General features: G+C 34.5%; 1 protein-coding gene across 1 annotated transcript in view; it reads right to left on the reverse strand.

The window, feature by feature from the left end:
- TMPRSS15 (transmembrane serine protease 15) overlaps nt 1-20,213 on the reverse strand; it is a 57,304-nt gene that overhangs the window by 21,963 nt on the left and 15,128 nt on the right. Inside the window, exons 8-14 of the mRNA XM_062575186.1 lie at nt 15,504-15,612; nt 12,881-12,990; nt 11,160-11,297; nt 9,769-9,918; nt 6,605-6,710; nt 5,939-6,089; nt 4,734-4,875 (exon numbers count right to left, since the gene is read on the reverse strand). Of these exons, the coding sequence (XP_062431170.1) occupies nt 4,734-4,875; nt 5,939-6,089; nt 6,605-6,710; nt 9,769-9,918; nt 11,160-11,297; nt 12,881-12,990; nt 15,504-15,612 (906 nt within the window). The remainder of the gene's footprint in view (nt 1-4,733; nt 4,876-5,938; nt 6,090-6,604; nt 6,711-9,768; nt 9,919-11,159; nt 11,298-12,880; nt 12,991-15,503; nt 15,613-20,213) is intronic.

Genomic DNA, 20,213 nt, shown 5'->3' on the forward strand with positions numbered 1-20,213 from the left:
GTAAAAAATTTGCAGAAGCACTTATAGTACCTGCCTCTCTAGTTTACCCTATTGATGGCATAGCAAGGTACAAAAGCTTGTTCGCATGTTGAAACAGAGCATTAAAAGACTAGCCAAAAATAGGATTCATAACTTTCCTATTATGCAGTGTTTTTAGGTAAATGGGTCACAACCACAGTATAGCATATAAATGCATGATATTTAATTATTTTAAACACTCATACTGTTATTTTAACTTCATCAAGACCCTAAAACCTCTTTCAGTTAAACCCTTTAAACAGTGAAAGTAGCCATTTGCCTTTTCCTCAAAACGATCGCTCTAATAAAAAAATTACTTACGCTAAACATGGATATGTAATTTTATATATAAACACTAACAAAATTTAAAGTTATAGTTAAATACATTAGATTTTTTTCTTTAAACTGGTAGCTCTATTTCTTTTAAAGATTTTGCCTGAATATCATAGAACATTGTTCTAACAGCTTGGACAGAATACATTTGTTTTTACTCCAATATTAGAAAAGATATTTCCACTGAAATATTCCACTGATGACAGCTTTGTAAAGCAAGTATAGGATTATTGCAGTCTGCAGTTTGTGGCAACTAATGAATTTACCTATCATTCCTTTTGTATTTTCAGATTAAGCTTTTGGAAAAGTAACATGTAATGCATTTTCTGTTTGCACTGAATGCAACAGAGGAAAAATGCACCAGGTCAAATTCTGCCATTGACTACAGCCCCTAAAATCCTTTAAGGGATACTAGATCTTAACTTAAAAAGTATCACTTTCTATTATTATTATTACTATAGCAATTTAAAAGGGCTATCAGAAATATCTGAGAGTCATCATCCATTTGTGATTCCAAAAGGTCTGAGAGGCATTACTTCAAGACTTGGATCTGAAGTTATCTGATCTCATCTTTTTGCACAACTGAACTCAAAATCACAATCATTTGTAGAGATTTGTGGGTTATAAGAGGAATAATCAGGCAATGAGAAAGGAATTATTTTGCATTTCAATCAAAATACCAGATCCTTTTTACTTTTTTTTTTTTTTTTTTTTTTTTTTTTTTTTTTTTTTTTAAGATTTAAGCTATTATGGGCTAGTTACTGTATGGCATGCATTCATGACAATCATTCATGGAATACTCTGAGAGACTAAGATAAGGTATATTTAGACTGAACTGCTAGATTTCTGGTTTGGGAAATTTTCCTTGCCTGATATTTAAAAGCAAATATTATACGTACGTGTATGCACATATGCACACTGTCACATACTTTGTGATATTCCCTTTAAATATGCAGTAGTGGAAGACAGTTTATATCTGAAATATATCAGATCCATGTTTCAAAATTTTACTTCATATTGAGGAATGTCAGCTTTACCATCAGAGAGAAATTTGGTGTTTTCTCACTTCAGTTTCTCTCAGTTACTTCTTTCAAAAATAAACTCTACTTTTCTATTCCCTCCAGGAAACAGAATGTAAGGCAAAAGAAACCTACCCCATTTTTAATATATATTTTTAAATGAAAAAAATAATTTTGTCAACTTTCAGACTTTGACTAAAAATTATCTCCTGTTACGGCTTAAATTTTGCTTTTAGGTAAGTCTGTCAGAGTTACATACGAAGAACTTCTTGCTTAAGGCCTGTATAATAGCCCGGCTTTCTGGGGCTACCAGCTGAATCCCACTGTCAGGAAGCTCCACTAAATACAGGAAAGATTTGAACTTTCTCATGACAGCCATCTTGTAGAGCTTTCTATCTGACCAAATCAGTCCTGGCAAGAAACAGTGAAATGAAATGAACTTTGTATTCTGAAATGAAAAGAAATTGTAACAATGATACTTTGGCTAACCAGCATATGATGTTTCAACTGTATGTCTTAGAATGACAACTACATTCTGTAAATACCAATCACAACAAATAAAGATAATTTTGGCATTTTTTCTGGAATATTATATGTGTTTCTGGAATATTATATGCTCTTTCATGGAGCATAATGGGGGAGTTTTTCAACACTGCAGAATAGGACATCATTTACCTTATATGGGCAAAATGATACATGGCTTCTTCATTAAAAAAAACTCCTTTGTGCTTTATCCAAAACCTTAGTTTATACAGATATATACATCTTAAGGGTGGAACCTACACTGTAGTTTTCGCATTGTTTTGTGTCAAAAGACAGCTTATAAATGGGTATGAAGATGAAAGCAATACTTTTCGATGAAAATGTAGGCTGACAGTCTAGTGCAAAAGACAAATCAGAACTAACCCCCTATTCCCACCATCCTGCAGAAAATCTCTGACTTTTCTTTCAGCTTCTGTGGCACTGTGAATGATGCCAGGACCTCTTAGTGCAGCTCTAAGCCTAGCAAAGGAAATTGGCTCAGCTCAAATTCTTTCATCGCTTGTTTATAATCACAACATTTGTAAATTTGCACCAGGTCCATCAAAGTCATGCCATACATCTTTGAAGATGATTGATAACATTCACATTTTTCAGCAGATTGCAGACATATACTTAGCATGCCTCTACAATAGGAGAATGCAAACAGCTAGGTTTTCCCCAGTGACAGCTTTTGTGTCACACTGAAGGACAGAAGGGACCTCTCTAATCTCTTTCATGTGGAGCCATATACCACATGACCACTTCATTTTTTTTGAATGTTCAGACTTTATTATCACATTTTGGGCAGAGATCTATAGTTTGAATGACATTTCTTTGGCGCTTTTACAGCAGCACACAGCCATTACCCAGTAAAGAGATTTTTTACCTCTACTCAGTTGAATGATAACTTGTGAAGCAGATTTGTCTACAGCATCTGAAAGAATCCTAGAGATGGCAGGCAGCACTTCACTACTATTTTACATTAATGAAGAGTGTAATCAAATTTCAAAATTCATTTTGGCAAATTATAACACTGAAATTAATTTCAGTGTTATCGAATCTTAATTTTGATGACAGAGACATTTTATTGGAGCTCATGATGGAGCTTTACTGTTGTATTTAGAAGATTCTGTTTTCTTGCCTGTCTTAATGCATTAGATTTAAATGTGACGATAGAATGACAGTACTAGTACACAGTGTTTCAACATGAGTACATTGCAAATAGTCTTATTATTTTAATCTTAGACCACTGTTTTTACTACGTGGGGTCAAGAGAGCAACTAGTTGTGCTTTGTAAATGACAACAAATCTAATAGGAAGCAGTACTAGAACATACTCAAACCATCTGCTTAAAGGTCTTTTATAGAATGCTTTTTTTTTCAAAAAACTTTTTGCCTTTTTGACAATAAATTACAAAACCCTATGAAATATTTTAACGAATTTTCCACAAGCTCTATTCATATTTGTACCATTTTTTTCTTTCAGAGTGAGTGGACCTGGTTAACATCAGATGTAATCTCTCTTCATTGTTTTATAGAAATGTTCCAGATACATAATTATGGCTACATGTATTTCTTCATATTTTTTCTGAGAGAGAACTAGTTCTACGAAATCTGAATGTTTTGAGAAAGTTTAAATCTCTGTGTCTTCCTCTAAAATAAAATACTCTGGAATGTGATGGGTTGGAGGGGGCCATGCAGTAAGTTAGGGGAAAAATATACACACTATAGGTGGAGACAGAATTGCTCATATTTAATTAACCTTTATTTGACTTGGTGAAGATGGCAAAAATGCACAAAGAAACAAAAAAAAAATCCCTTCCTGCATTTCCCACTGGACATAAGGTTCAGAACGTGTGCTTAAGAGATAGTGAGAAATTGTGAGGCTCCACCTGGCAGGAAAAAAGTCCTTCTATTATTTCTAAAGTGAACAGCTAATTATCACTCCTGCATTACCACAGGGAGAAGAGTTAGCAGAAGAATAATTGCAAAAATTAGGCTTTGGTTTTGAATCTTTTCATAATCAATGCAAAAATTAAAACTTCTTACTAGCAGACAGAGTCTTTGGATTGTTCCTTTTCCTTCATTCACTTCCTCCCAAATCATATGAACTGCCAACTCTCTTCCTTTCTGCTTTCCTATTCAGATTTTTCTGAGGGAAATATATATATATTTTAGTAATTTTAGTATAACCAAATACAAGAGGAACAACATAGCCAAATGCATATTGGAAAGAATTTATTTATTGTGAGTCTTGTTCCAGATAATATCTCCATTTTGATTATTAGACACTCACATAGACTGTGCTCCATTGTTAAACCAGTCTAGCACTATTATAGATTTATTCCCATAAACATAGGACTTTTGGTTCTGTTGAAGTCCATGTATGTGCATGTGTTCTTAGAGCTTGGAAAATTTTTACTATTGAGATATTGGTACAGTCATATTATGTGACATTGCTCATTCACTTATTCCCCTGCTACATTGCTTATTATTTCAAATATAAAGGTAGTAATTCTCTTTCTGTTTTTAATTCCCTCTCCTTCACTGGCTTTCTGGAGGCTTCACTAACAAGATAAATTCTGAATTCTTCAGTTATCCTTAATTCTTCAAATCTGAGAAGCTAATGTACTGATAAGTTAAGCTATGAATCTACTAGTTCCATTGATATCAATGGAACCATGGGAAAGGACCCCTCACATAAGATCTTAAAGAGAATTTCATAATGCTGTAGAGAGAACCTTATTAAGATGAGGAGAGTTTTTACAAATCCTGAGTTACTCAAATACAATTATACTATCAATCAGAAATGGTAATAGATTGTAATTTAATGATTACTTACTGGGAAGTGAAGGCATTGTAGGGGAAGCTGGAATCACAGTTGGCTCTAGATAAACACTTTCATTACACTTTCCCGTTGTCAGGCCAATATCATCCAAGGCAATATCACTTTGACCAGGCCTTTTAAAGGCATCAAAAATAATCTAAAGTTCATTAAAAAAAAAAAATCAGAATTTTGTAACTTAATGAAATATTTTTCATCTTCATAAATGACTAAAGTTAAAACTATTCAATTTTATTTTTTGTATAGAAATACATATCATCTTTAATGCACAACATTCTGTATTACTATCATTAGTCTAAACTTTCTCCTGGGTTAATGACAGCTCCATGAATAACTGCAATTAATCTAATTTACCTATAGTTTTTCTGCTTTTGTGCTTTAACATCCATATATTTAAAGCAATCCCACTACCAGGGAATTTACGATAGTGAAACACACAGCTAAATATAATATTCTTCCTGAGATCGTATAACGTACCTAGAAACATAACAACATAACATTCCCAGAAATCTAACATAACCAGGTCATAGATGCATTTATTTCCTCAGATGGTAAATGCCTCTTTCTGGCAGTACTTTTGTATGGACAAAAATCAGTATAACACAACAAACCATTCCAAATACCTATAAAAAGAATTTGTTTTCAGTATAGAATTGCTGAAGGAATGTCTCTTTAAGCATCATACAGAATAATTTCTTTGGTTTACAGATAATTCAGGTCAGCTGGAACAAACTTCCAGAGAGCTCTTCTGTAATTAATTAATGCAAATATCGCTTCAGAATCTAAAGTTCCAATTTAAGTCTTGGCATGGCTAAATGCTTCATACTTCATTCACTTCATTCTTTCACTTCTTTCATGTCATTCAAGATTTTCAGATCTCAGCAGATTTTAATAGGCTTTGAACACTCTTTTCTACTGTGGAAAGCTCTCCTCAGTGACAACATTGATGGTCTGGTGACATCATTAAGGTTTTCTATTTATTATAATGGACAATAATAACACTTTAAATCCAAGGAGGAAAAAAAAATCCAAATGGAGATCCCAGTGGTCCACATACTCCTATGTATTTGATAGCATGCATTAGTAAGCAATACTAGATATTTTATTTGGAGCTGTGATCATTGGGTTCATTTGGCAGAAAACCCTGATATTGACAGAGCTAAAAAAAAGAAGAAAAAAAAAAGACAAATAGTTTAACAAACCTTAAATTCAGATGAGTCATTTAAAGTTACTTGTCCATAATTCCAGTTGTTTCCATAGTTTCCTTCTTTCTGGAAAACTATCTCTTCCACACCATGTTTATTACTTATGCTAATGCTCAAACGGTAAACATTAGCACCATACATGTGATACCTACAGGGGTAACAGTAACATTTTATTTTATTAGATCAAAGTAAAATTCCTCAAATTTCAGGAAGAAATATCATGTTTTGAATTTTAGAAAAAATATATATATATAAAATTAGGACTAATTTGTGCTGACCATAAAAACAAAATGAATCATATTTTTAGATTTTTACTTAGTAATCTGCTATATTTTTGGTATAGCTCTACTTAAGCTTCATGGCCAAAACATTTCAGAGATTTTTAATATAATTTCTCTGTAGAAATGCACAATGGATGGAAGGTGAAAACAGCTACATTAAAACTAACTGCAAGACTCAAACTTATAATGGAGTCAGGGTATCAGGCTTGCAGTCTCAGGCTGGTCATAGAAATCCAAACAGAAGGAGGCATATATTCCTGGTACACAAACTTTGATTAATAATACATTTGAAAGAAAGTTATTTGGTTTTAGTCTTAAAAAAAAAAAAAAAAACACACATATGCTTAGGAATTATTTAATCTATAGATGTTAGATAACATACCAAAAGCTTAGACAAGATGGATTTGAAGAGACCAAAGGCAAACTCACAATCCGGACTTTCAATTCTCTGAATAATCCAAATTCCATGGGTGTTGAAACATAAAATCCTGTAAAATAATTAGCATGCTTTAATGGACATAGAATAATTGTTTTTGTTTTTTTTTTGATATTTTGTTTTTCTTTTTTGATGAGAACAAGTGCTTGTGTTTAAAAGTAGTAGAAAATGGAAAAGCATAGACAGAAACGAATGATTTGGAAGATTCCTGACACAATAAAAGTGAATGATTATCCAAAGTTATGTTTATCAGTCAATATCATATTAAAATAACCTTTTAGGCTTGCAGGACATTCCTCAGAACTAGACATGAAATTGGAAACTAGCCCTCTTGAAATCAGTGAGAGATAGGTCTTTTATTCAGCAAAGTTAAGAATTCACTTGAGTTATTTTTATTTATTTAGTAAAAATATATTCTTGCTTGACAATTGCTCATGGTTTTGCAGAAAGATTTCCTGACATTTTATACTTTTTATCCATATAATAATGGGAAATGCAGGGTGGGGATGGGAGGAGAGAGGAAGAGAATGCCTTAGTGAATATTGACAGCAATGGAAAGCAACATCAACATGAAAAATAATCATTTGGGGAATCTGTTTGTCAGCCATTTTTGAATCAATTCCTTGCAGATTTAAATCTGGACCTCCTCTGCCACATGGAAATGTAATGCAAGACCAGAGTACAGAAGCACTGTGGTTTGTCACAAGAAAAGCAAAATTAGATACAGATTTAAAAGTCCCAAAATGAAGTTACTGCTTTATTGAAATCATAGCTGTAATTTTACATTTTATATTATCTAGCTACATATTATTTTTATACATATGTATGAAAATATACATACAAAAGATTTAAAATAAATTACAATTTATAAATCTATATAACATACATAGCATATTTGCCTAGTATTATATTGCATTATTCTTTTAGCTGTAATCCTAGGTTATCTAGCTTTCTGCATGTGAGAAGTTCAAATACATGAAACATTAGATGGAAATCTGAATCAGGTCTTTCATTTCTTCTTTTGACTTAGAAAAGCATGAATTAAAAATGGTATTTAGCTTTGAGAAAATGAGCATGGCATTCTTATTTAGAAAAGGTCTTCATAAATCCAAGGAGATACAGTTTTCTGTTTCATTAATTCTCTGAGCATTCAAAATCAATTTGAGAAATCTTGTCTAGTAAAGAAAGTGGTTTTCTTTTGCACTTTTTCTGTTAGAATAAATTATTATACAGCCTGTACCATTTTCGCATGAAGCATAACACTGTATAGTACAGTCAGATGTGGAGAAAATGAACTGAGTTTTAATGCTTAATTTGAACAAAAGATAAATTTTTTCAAGTGGAGGTCTGAAGTATTATACTGCTTTGGTTTTGAGGCTTGTTGACTATGTATTAAATCTCTCTTGATTTCCAATAGTAGAGAAATAAATTACACTGCCTCACAGAAGCAATTTAATATCTACATAATAATGATGCCAGCTCATATGTTTACATCAAATGGAGGTAGTAGAAATATGAATATTCAGAATAGCAGCAACATTGTATATAGCACTGTCAGCTTAGAGCTAGCAGTGAGACAAAGCATCTCCAGCTTAACTGGAGCACCTGCCCTGTGAGGAACGGCTGCGAGAGCTGGGCCTCTTCAGCCTGGGGAAGAGAAGCCTGAGGGGGGATCTTATCAATGTGTACAAGTACCTGAAGGGAGGGTGTGAAGGGGACAGGGACAAACTCTTTTCAGTTCTCCCATGTGACAGGACAAGAGGCAATGGGCAGAAATTGAAGCACAGGAAGTTCCGCCTGAGCGTGAGGGGGAATTTCTTCCCTGTGAGAGTGACAGAGCACTGGACCAGGTTGCCCAGAGAGGCTGTGGAGTCTCCTTCTCTGGAGATCTTCAAGGCCCGCCTGGATGCAACCCTGTCTAACACGCTCTAGGTGACCCTGCTTGAGTAGGGGGGTTGGACTAGATGATCTCCAGAGGTCCCTTCCAGCCTTACTGATTTTGTGAAAGACAGTCTAGAATAAATTTTCAAGACAGATAGAAACCAGCTGAGTTTTTTGTTAAACAAATTTCATGTTCTTTCAGCTGATTTGTGTTCTAGGAGTTGAGCATGAAGGTAAGTGTTCTGAAGTGTTCTGTTTTGGAAATGCGCATTTACTCAGAGAGAGGTGAATAATTCACATCACATAATACATTGAATAATACTTTTCTTTTCCTCTAAGTAAGATCTACCAGAATAATTTGCATTTTTTTCCAGCTATTTAATTGCCACTGAATAATTTTTGGGTAAGTCTTGCACAGAATACATATCGTCATTGTATAATTCAAAGTATGTTAACTAGTTTTAGTTGGACTGATAGCTCAGAAAGAGATACTTTTGTTTTCCTGTTGAATCAGAAACAAATTTTTAGAATTAAATTCCAGGATGAGCATTCATGGTACATACTCCAAATCTTATTCTTATCATTATTGTCTCTTCAATTAAAACTCACAATTTATGTGATCACTCTTCTAATTAAGCTGTTATGCTACAGCAGTTGCTGTAGTGTTTGTGTGTTGTGCATACGTGTATTGAAAATTATTTTTCATAGTGTGCAATTGTAAATGTGGACACAGGTGCCTTATGCACCATACAGGTCAAATTTATGTTAAATCAGAATTATTCTGCGTTAACCATGAGATTGTCATGAGCAGGTACAGATGAAATTTGAGTAACCTCCCTATGTTTTTTCTCCCTAAGTTTTTTTTTCTTAAGATAAACATACATTTATTTGACCTACAACACTATTGCATAATAGAAAGATATTTCTCAGATAAGGCTCTTCAGCATCTTAATAGTACTGAAACACTTCAATAGCTCGCACTTTATCACTTAGTATGTTCCCTTAGTTCTACTTATAATTTCAGTATATTTAAATAAGATGGCACTGAGTTGCAAAAAGCTTTTTGTCTGGGAACCATAATTCAAGATCTGATTCAAAATCACATCGCTTTATGGTAGAAAAAATTATATCCTGAAAGTATCACTATGAAGAATCTGTCACATAGTGACATAACATAAGTTAAAGAAAGCTTCTAGTTTAATCTACAAGGAATTTGTATTTGACCTTACCTGATATGTTGCCAAATGTATGATCGAAATCAGGACCAGTCATTAAGGGAAAAGTAGGGCCCTGAATTCTCTCCCAGTCTGAATCATCACCTAAATCTTGACTCCAATAACAAAAACCATTTTCAAAAGTGCAGTTGACTTTCTCATCATCTGTGAATAAAAGCTTCCAGTAAATAAGAATGACAGAGACATTAAGTATTTGTTCGGAATTATGTAATAACGCACAACAAGCAAGCGTTTGAAAACTGCAGCCCACGATGACTTATAATTTGCTCTTTTAAGTAGCAGTATTACTCAAATCAGTGTAATTTGTACTTGCCAGGCAATGCACAATCACCAACAGTGTGGTAGCACCAGCAGGGCTAGCCCTATCTGTACTTGCACTTATTAATCAACCTTATTTCTTAAGTCTTTGCTGGCTGGTGGGGGGAATGAGAGAAGGCCCCTTCCACAGCTAACACTTAACAGCTAACTCCTCTCTTTTCCCCTTTTCTTAGCCAAGGTCTGGGCTGCTCCAGGTGAAAGGACTTCCTCCTCACAGCTACCACCTGAATGCTCAGCAGCAAAATGATATGCTCCATTCACAAGCAATGCCCTTGTCCTTTGCCTTTATCACTTCTCTTCAATCTTATTTGCTGTGGCATATTCATCGCTTTTCTGCCTGTAATATTTTCTCAGTCTTTTTTTTCATAGTGCCTTGAAATGCAGTCAGCCCACAGCAAGCGCTTCCACAAGACAAGAATCTGCTGGCTCCTCCTGCAGCATATCCTTTCCTAGTCACATCACCCATTAAAATTTAGTGGCCTATATTTAGCTTCCACTTGCCCAATCTTCATCTAAATCTTTCCCAGCGAGCTGAGAATACCAAAGCATGTTGCATTTTGTTTATCACTGTAGCTCTACTCCATCTGGATTTTTTTCCACTGTCTATTCACTGAAGCAGGATTCTTCCTGAATGTTGGTTTAACCACTCGGTACTGCTACTTGCAGCAATGCGTTAAGGCTTCAGAAGCTCTGGGTAGCAGGCACTGTCTGGTGTCCACAGAATAATGACTAGTGTCAGTGATTCTGCTACGTTCAGTAGTGAATAAACCAGCTGTGAAGAAACCCAAAGAAATATGGCCAAACTTTTACTCTTTTATTTTAGCAGCTTAAACTTTAAGGCTTCACTCCATCACCAGATCCAGGACTGTAAGCCTGTGAACAGACCTACTGATATCAATGATTTGATATTTGGTAGTAAGAAGTTTCTCAGAATGAATCTGGTTACAGAACTAAGGTCAGAAGTGATTCTTCCCTTTCTGTCTCCTCTCCTTCCCTTTATCAAACTGAAAAAACAAATTCATCAAGACTTCTTGATAACAAACAAACAAAAAAACCCCCTCACTTACTGTTTAGCTCATTTGTATTAAATGCAGTATACGATGCGTTAAAACCATCATGATTTTCAGAATAATCTGATTCAAATTCTACCGTAGCCTCATTAGAAAAAATGTAAACCGTTTCAGGATCAGTCCCTGAGAGAGAAGCTGAAAATAAATAAAGAATAAAATTGTCAGAGAGAAAACAATCCCACGTGCAATAAATTCCTCACTGATGTTATAACAATAGAACGGACCAATTTTTTGAGTCTTGAAGAATATTCCCTCTATTGTACTGTATATCTTGCCTAAAACACCTTCAATTCTGAACTGCATTTAGGTGTTTGCCTACTACAATTATTATACACATCCCATCTCACATAGCTTCAATATGGATATTAACTAATAGAGAAAAGTCTTCTGTATTACACTGTGATTATGCTTTTCTGTTTGATAACAACCATACATTCAACATTATAAACCTCATATCCATGTACATTATGCTGTAAATATTCTGAAGTTTTGTGTGTATGCACTCTTAAACTCTATAATCACAATGATGACTATATATTTTTATTACATGTACTTACTTTCAGGATTTAATACTTAGCACATACACTTAAAAAATTTAAAGGAGTAAAGAAACTAATTACTAAACAGAGTAATTTCATTTTGTGATATAAGCATGAAGAAATATACAGGAACAATTACAATATTTCTAAATTTTTACTTTGAATTCACACTTATAAATTTTGTACCTGTGAAATGAAAGCATTGATACGAACAAGAACGCAGCAAAGTTATTACTCCCCCAGCTAAACTTGATATGATATGATATGGCTCCAAGCAACAACAGTCACACTAGTCACCGTATTCAGTATGAAGCAAATCTTGAATTCTTCCCTGTTCTGTGAAAGAAGTTTGCTTCCACTCTTTTTCTTCAGTAGTCGTTGCCCAATTTCAGACAGATAGTGTTTCCTTTTCTGAGTGTTTTCTTTTTCAAATCTTTTTGTCTACATATAATACTATAAAGTCTACATAATGCCAAATTATTAAGGGAAGACAATGGGCATCCTCTTGTACAATTGAATTACATATGCATTCTTCTTTGTTCTTCTCTACACATTATTTTTACTTACTTAAACAGAAAGTCTAAATCTGGAGACGTATTGTACTCTTTCTTTTCTTTTCACTTGGTATTTCTCACCAATCTGGTGGAAAATAGACAAAACTCCAGTTCTATAGAGTAGAATACAGAGATAGAGGGAAGTGATCCTCAACATCTCCAGCCTGGAGCAAAGCAACGCCATGCAAATAAAGAACGTGACAGCATCATAGTACTTCTCCCTCAGCTTCAGTTTAAATGCCTTCATTTTATGTCACTGTGAGTAATACTAAAGGACATTTGGGCAACACATTTTCCATGAAACATGGACGCCACAGACCATGGCACTGGTCAAGTTATTAAGATCATTCAAAATGGACCCTAAAAAATTAGAAATTTCTTTATGTATTAGGTAAGTATCTACCTGGTTACTTCATAATAAGTGTTTTCACTTCAGTCACCTAACAGGGAAGACTGTACAGAGACACAATCTTTCACTTAAACACAAGCACACACACAGTTGTGTACACGTCGTGCGCGCGCGCGCACACACACACACACTCTTTTGTTTCCACCTCAAAAAAACTTCTTTTACTGCTTAAATTTTATTACTGGAAAAGTAAAATTGGCTGAAAAATAACCTTACCTCTTAAAATCTTGTTTTGTCCTTTGCCTTCAAAAATATATAAAGTGTCTGTATACAGTTGTGTATCAAAAGAAGTGAAGTTTAATTTAATGGATAATCCTGGAGGCACTCTAAGATAATGACAGAAAAACAAACTTCAGAATTCTATGTTCTTCAATAATCTTTTCTTGAATATAATAAATTAATTGTTTGCTTGAATGATGAACATAAGTTCAGAAAAAAATAAGTGAAATTACATTAAAAGGGTATTAAGCAAAATGAACTATTTGGACAATTTTTAGATGTAAAAAAAAATGGAAAGGGGCATAAACTTTTTATAACACTAGAAATCTTGTCCTTTTACTACTGGAGTGATGTTCATTTTGGAGACTACTTCTACTAAAAATTCAGAATTTAATATTCATCTAGGCAGTCTTTTTCTCTGCTGCTCATTAAATTACACTCACTTTTTAAATACATGTTACTGACGGATAGTGTCTTACTTTTATGGTAGTCTTCCTTAGGAATTTTGTATGGTATCAGAATGAACAGTAAGATATCAAAATCTATCTCCTGAAAGTCCAAAATAATATTTCTTATGCCAAAATTAGAATTTGCATGAAGATTTGTGGATCTCAAAACTACTGTTCTGGAATGCCTTATCAAGCCTAACCACTACCTAGTAAAATTCATTTTAACTAAAGTGTAAAAAATGCTGTTTTCTGTTTTGCTGCAGTTACAATCTTTTAGTAATCTAATTTTCAGTTGTTCTCCCATTACCCTCCAACTAAAAATATACGACAGTCCATATTCTGAAAATGTATTCATGTTTAGCTTAGATAAATTCACATAGCTTAGATCCCTATACCACTATTTGTTGTTTTCTAGAATTGAGAGGTCCAGTGAAATTCTAACGAATCTCCTATTTTTTTTTTTCTTTTAAACCAAATTTTATGGCATTTTTTTTCAGGATAGAAGGAAAGATGAAAAAGAAATCAAATCTTGTATGTACGATAGTGAGATGTTAATTTAATTTTTAAAGGAGTAATGGAAATAATAACACAAAATCTCTCCCATGGTTACTGCAAAATCTAAATAGCTCCCATATAGAAACCATTCTGCTCAGAAAAAAGACAAAATTTGAGTACCCTACAGATTTTTTCAGGACTTTATTGTCAGTGCTGTCAGAATTTTCTAAAGCAGATAACTGGAAAATAAAACCAGATGGTTGCTTTTGTCACTGATCAATCTAATTATAGACTTGCAATACCTGTACTGTATTAGTTGCAATTACTCATGAATTTTTCCAAAACTAAGTTTCTGATAGTTATGTACTACTATGTAGACAGATATAGATGTCTACTCAGTACAATGTCTCTTGTACCTACAGCAGCCTTTGATGCAAAATTTAGATTGCTCCCATTGACAAATTATAAGGAAGTAACGCATCTGAGATATAACTATTTACCGTGCTCAAACTGTGGGATATTATGCATTATAGAACAAGTCAGGCTTATGATCCACAGGATAAAATCTTGTGCTTTTCCAGTGACACACGCTATATTTTAAAACCAGCTGTAGCCCATGATTATTGGCAAATTGTACTGCTGAAGCTGAGAAGGAGCAAATGTATTAAAGAGTAGGAAAACATGACTTCTTCCTGAAGTGTCAAGGTGAAGAGGAAAGTAATATTCTTCACCTGCCTGAACAACTTCAGAGGCTACAGCTTTCAAAGGAGTCTGTGGGAATGAGAACTCCAAGTGTTGCTGAGTTTCAATGGCATTTCCTCAATCTCCTTGGAAACTCTTTTTCCCAAATTAGTATTTCTCAGAATCAAAGAATGGTCATTATTACAAAGCCATAATAAGTAACACTGCTTATCAGTAAAGCCGTAACTTCTGAATTGGCAGTCCTGTGGATTTTCAGGAGCTTCAAACTTGTGATTCATTTAATGTATTTTAGAAGTCTACTTGAGGATGAGATTTATCACATATTATGGCTACCTATTTTCCCCTGGGCTATTAAGAGGATCTAGAGTGTCAAGTTCAGACAGGTGTCCCTCCCTGTACATATTCATACTTGTTTAAAAATTTCCATCTCTCATGCCCAGGACATGAAAGGAATTTTGTGCTATTACTTCAAATGATACAGAGGTACCTTTAAAATATATTTCTAAATGGCATAGGAGCACAAGTACCATTTATTTCCAAGAGAAATGTGTACCCCTAAATCACAAGGCAATTCTTGAAAATTCCACCTATTACTAATAGTGATGTCTTATATAAAATCATTATGTAAAGATTAATATTTACTGAAATGCACATCTTGCAATTATTTACAAAGAGAATTGTGTGATTCATTGCGAACTTACAAATATATTCCAGTGCATGCATTTAATACACAAGATTTCTGAAAATCATACATAAGAATTTTTGCATGTGGTAAAATTATTCATATAATTATGGCTTTTAGGAATGAAAGTTTTTAAAGAAAGATTGTGCAAATATAAGGGAGAAAATGTTGTTATAGATTTGCCAGGATGGGGTGTTTGGGAATGAAAGAGGCATATGGTTGACATTGAGGAAATAATATCATCTCACAATCGAACAAACTCCAGGTAAAAAATTATTTGAAAATGGCTTACTGTATAATCCATTGGCAAACAATATTTGCATTGTATGGTTTTGGGTAATTCATAGAATGAAAAGACCCAGAGGAATCAGTCAACATAAATTTTCCATCACAAACTGCAGCTGTAAAAAGAAATAATTATGAACATTTGTCAAAATGCCATTTGAAAAACAGATGTAGAGCCAAAATGAGGGCAACCTAAGTTATTGGATTACATTTCTTACCTAGCAAATGATTTGTAAGCTGCAACGGGGAGATAAACTAATACACACTACCAGCCTACTCCCCTTTCTAATGCCTATGAGTATTTGATCTCAGAGTATTATATGTGAAGAAAAGCAGAACAGACAATTCACTTCTAAGTTAAAGACAATCCCGCTTTTTCCATACTTACTTTCTTTCATTTTTACTTTTTACATTTCTAAGGAAATATGATCTTGCCTTAATAGTTCCTGTCTACTGCTACTTTAAATAAGGAAGCTGTGCTTGCACTACCAAAAACAATTTGATATTACATGAAAAAAAGCAAAGGGGGATATGGTCGACTATTACTATGTCTACTTTTATGAGCTTTCTAGTTGCTTGCCTTACATATCACTAATTACTCTGAAATAGTATATAAAAAATAACTATAAATTCCAAGCTTCCTGCCAGCTATCGAATTCATTCATCTAAAGTAAATGTCATCCATTATTTTTTATATTTTTTAAATTCTTTTATTAGTTTTGTTTTTTTCAGTGCTGCTATTCCATTTTATGCACGTTCTTAATTTTAAAAATCAGTGATTTAAAGAAAAGCTGTATTTTTAAACCTCGGCAAGGTTGGACATATTAAATTTATGTAGAATTATTTTACTCAGGTAGACACTGAAGAACTATTGAAGTCTTTGTTGCTCACTGACCATTAAGGAAAGATTCTGCCTTATGGTGGTTTTTCCTCAGTTTTTCAGAAAGCATCACAGAGCTTTCAAATAAGGATAAAATCATTCCCATGCAGGATTATCTGGAGACGTAAGGACAAGTTCATCAATTTGAGGCAGATAATCAGATACTAGAGTTTTTCATTAACATTAGAAATGAAATCATGGCTATAATGCCTATTCAAATTGTGAATAATCAATATATTGAAAATTAAATGGAAGCTTTATTGAACATAGTCTTCCTCTGGGAAATGATAATATACCATCATAAATTAGGTCTCTTTGCTCATTTTAAAAATGCAAAGTTCCTTCTGACTACCACTGCAACAAATACCACATGGAGCATGAAAATCAAACTGTTTCCATCAGGCTTGGGCATACACTGATTGTGCAGGGAAAACTTAACTAGTGATATTACCACTAATACATGAACTGGAATAAAATTATGCTCCCTTTTGCAGTCTTTGGGAGGAAGTCATGGGCTTTGGGAGGAAAACAGTGCACATGCTTTTAAATACATAATGAAAAAGGTCCAGAACAGGGATAACTGTTATTATACAAAGTCTTTTTATCAGAACAGATCAGAACTTTAGAGCTGGGTATTGGTATAGGAACATATTTTCTGCCCATTTGAATTAATGAATTTTCTGTCCTTACCAATGACCTAATATCTACAACCATTTCTCCAAAACAGCAGTAGTCAAATTTCTTTAATTACTGGGCAGAGAAAACATTACAGATATCTTTCTAAGGGTAATATTTATATACCATTCTAAAATAGCAGCATGAAAAAAGAAGTCAAGATATTAAATTCAGGCATTTAAAAAAAACCCACTACTCGCTAGCCTACCCTTCATCTATACCAAAACAAATCCTTGGACATACTTGTGGTATGAATTTCAGGTGTCAGCTCACGTACTTCCGTATGAATTCACCAATGGGAAGCAATGGGTAGGAGGAAGCCAGGGAAGCATCAGAAACAGTAAGAGATACCATGAGCACAAAGGGCAAAGCAGCCGACCCCAGCACTAGATAGTCAATGGAAATGGAAGCAAATGATAATGTGAAATGGAAGTTTCTGCTCTGTGCCATTATTAATTTGTGAAGAATACATGAAAGAATGGATCTGTATGAAAACTTCTAAGGAAAGTGTTTAGTATGTCACTAATAAAGAGTGCTACCACTTGTTAACAAGACTTGTCTTGCAAAAAAGTTAGTGCTATAAATCATAAAGTTTATAGCAATGACAAAAATAAAAAAGATATAACACAGTGTCCTAATTAAATTAATGACAAAACTTTGATCTCTTCCACAGTTTATTCCTATTCTTCTTATTTTGTTTGTCTCTCTTTATTATTTCTTACGAGACATTGAGTGACTTGAAACCAGACAAAAAGTTTGAAGCAAAAATGTGTCAATCTCTGGCCTAGCATCTCAGGAATTAGTACGAGGATGGCTGGAACTGGTCCTATCCTCATGGCAGCAAGGAGGCAGCTGTGGTCAGAGGCTTGCAGCCTCATAGGTGTGGGTACCTTTCTGCCTCCTCCTGGAGCCCTCAAAAAAGATTCAGCTGCTCTCTCAATGAGATAGCAGAAGTCTTTTTTTGGATTACATTCATGGCTTTCTCAATCTGCATTTCTCCTTGCCCATTTCTGTAGTGGTTATCACATCTGCTTTACATGCTGAAGGTCCTGGGTTCAAGCCCCAGTGGAACCAGCACCAGAAAATCTTTGGGAGGTTGGACTAGATGATCTCCAGAGGTCCCTTCCAACCTTACTGATTCTGTGATTATCTGTGATTTCTGCTTACTTACACAATATACAGGGCACATGTAGATGATGTAATCCTATTATCATTGAATTCATGGCAGAAGCTTCTTGAACTGAAAAGAAGTCAGATCAAGCCCCAAAATTTCAATTGATGTGCCCTTTCTCTGCCTCAGGGGCAGTACATTACTTCCCAGTTTACACATGGTTAATCTCTCTCAGTACTGTAGTGATGTTACGGGGTAGTTAATCACAAAACATTACCCTAGACATACAATAACTGGAGCCTGTAAATAGAAACACCTCCTGGGCTCAGCCTCCAGCCTCCCTTTCCTCACACTTCTGTGCTATATGGCTGCTTTTCAGCAACACTCACCATTATTAATAGATGCTGTTCAGACTTTCCACATTTCTTTGGAGACCCTTTCACTGACATTGCTAACTGCACTGCTGCAGTGGCTTTTTGTTACTGCATTCTACCACAGAGCCAGAAAGAAACCTGTGAAGCTGATTTTAATCAATAAAAGCAAAACATAAATGTATTTAGTTGTCTGAATCTCTGCTGAGAATCTTATAAATTTCATTGTACTCTATCTGAGGCTGGAAGAGACTATTAAAAATTCACCTTTCTATCTTGTATTTTAAAACCACTAACATATGCTAAACTCAGAAATACTAGAGGGAATAATAAAGATAGAAAAAACAGAGTTGTTTAAAGGGCAGCAACACCATTGGGTGCAAGAATGCTTGTAACAGGGATTATAAATTGGCTGTAAACCTCATTGTAAAACTCTGAAACACTTCTGAAAATCTAGACAATTTTAGCAACTATATGACTGTATTTAGGGATAAGATAAAAGTGAAAACTTGAAGAGGTGGAAAAACTGGCAGGTATCCCAATCATGCATGTCTTACTGACATTTGCTCCACCGTTTTTGCAAATTCTGCTACAAAATGTAAATACATAAGTTTGGAGAAGCTATGAGTTCTTGAATGGAAAATTTTAAGATGCAAAATGTAAAGTAAGGATGAGAGCCTGAGCAATAATTTTTCCTCCAGCCAGAATTCTGGTATTTCCATAAGATTATGAACTCAAACCGCCAAATTCATGGTAACTGAATGAATTTCTTATCAATACTAGGCATAAGTGAAGATGAACAGGGGCAAGCTGCCCAGCTCCCTAGAGTGGACTGTAACTGCAGCGAGTTTCTTTACAATATTCTGCCTATTTTCAGGTGCATGCACATGTTAAAATTTTCAGCTCAGTTGTGCATATTTTTTACAGGTTGGAGAAATGTGTCTATGATCAAGAAATAATATCCTGACTTCTGGAGGAACAGGACACTCAGGACTTCTCTTTGGCAGTGATTCAGGAAGAGATGCAAACCAGATCCAAAAGCCATGTGCATAAGAGACTGTATTTGAGCTGAAGAGCTCTGCTAAAGAGCTCAAGCACAGTTCCTGCCTCAAACGAGAACACCACTCTCTTCCAGGGCAGAACTGAGTTATGCCTACCGCATAACATCTGACTGCAGGCAGATGAGCTGATTTTTCCTTGTGTTGACCAATGTAGAAATGTCATTTTAAATTCTCTCCTACATAATTGGTGTAATTGTAAAATTTTTAACAAAATAAAATCCAGACATATTCATTCAAAAGTAAGTAAAAAACATTCATTTCGATGAGATGCATGCTACTGCTTTTTAACTACATTAAAAAGATATGCACTCTTTTTAGTTGCATCCACAAAAAGCCCAAACAACCCCCCCCCCAAAAAAAAAACCCAAACAAAACCCATGTCCCCCCAAAACATCAGTATCATAGTAGAAAAGAATGACTGAATAACTCTTTGGGATTATGCTGCCTCAACACTTGTGGAAGGGAGGTCTAGCTGAAGCTACTTTAGGACCTTCTGATTCCCTGAACTGCAGAGTGAACTGCTCAGAGCCCACTGTTGTTACGATATGGCAGGATGCAGCCGCTGCAATAAACCGGATGGGTTCCAAAGGATATTCAGCCTAGAATTTTGACGGATGTT

Source organism: Rhea pennata, chromosome 1 (genome assembly GCF_028389875.1).
Source record: "Rhea pennata isolate bPtePen1 chromosome 1, bPtePen1.pri, whole genome shotgun sequence".
Taxonomy (NCBI): Eukaryota; Metazoa; Chordata; class Aves; order Rheiformes; family Rheidae; genus Rhea; species Rhea pennata.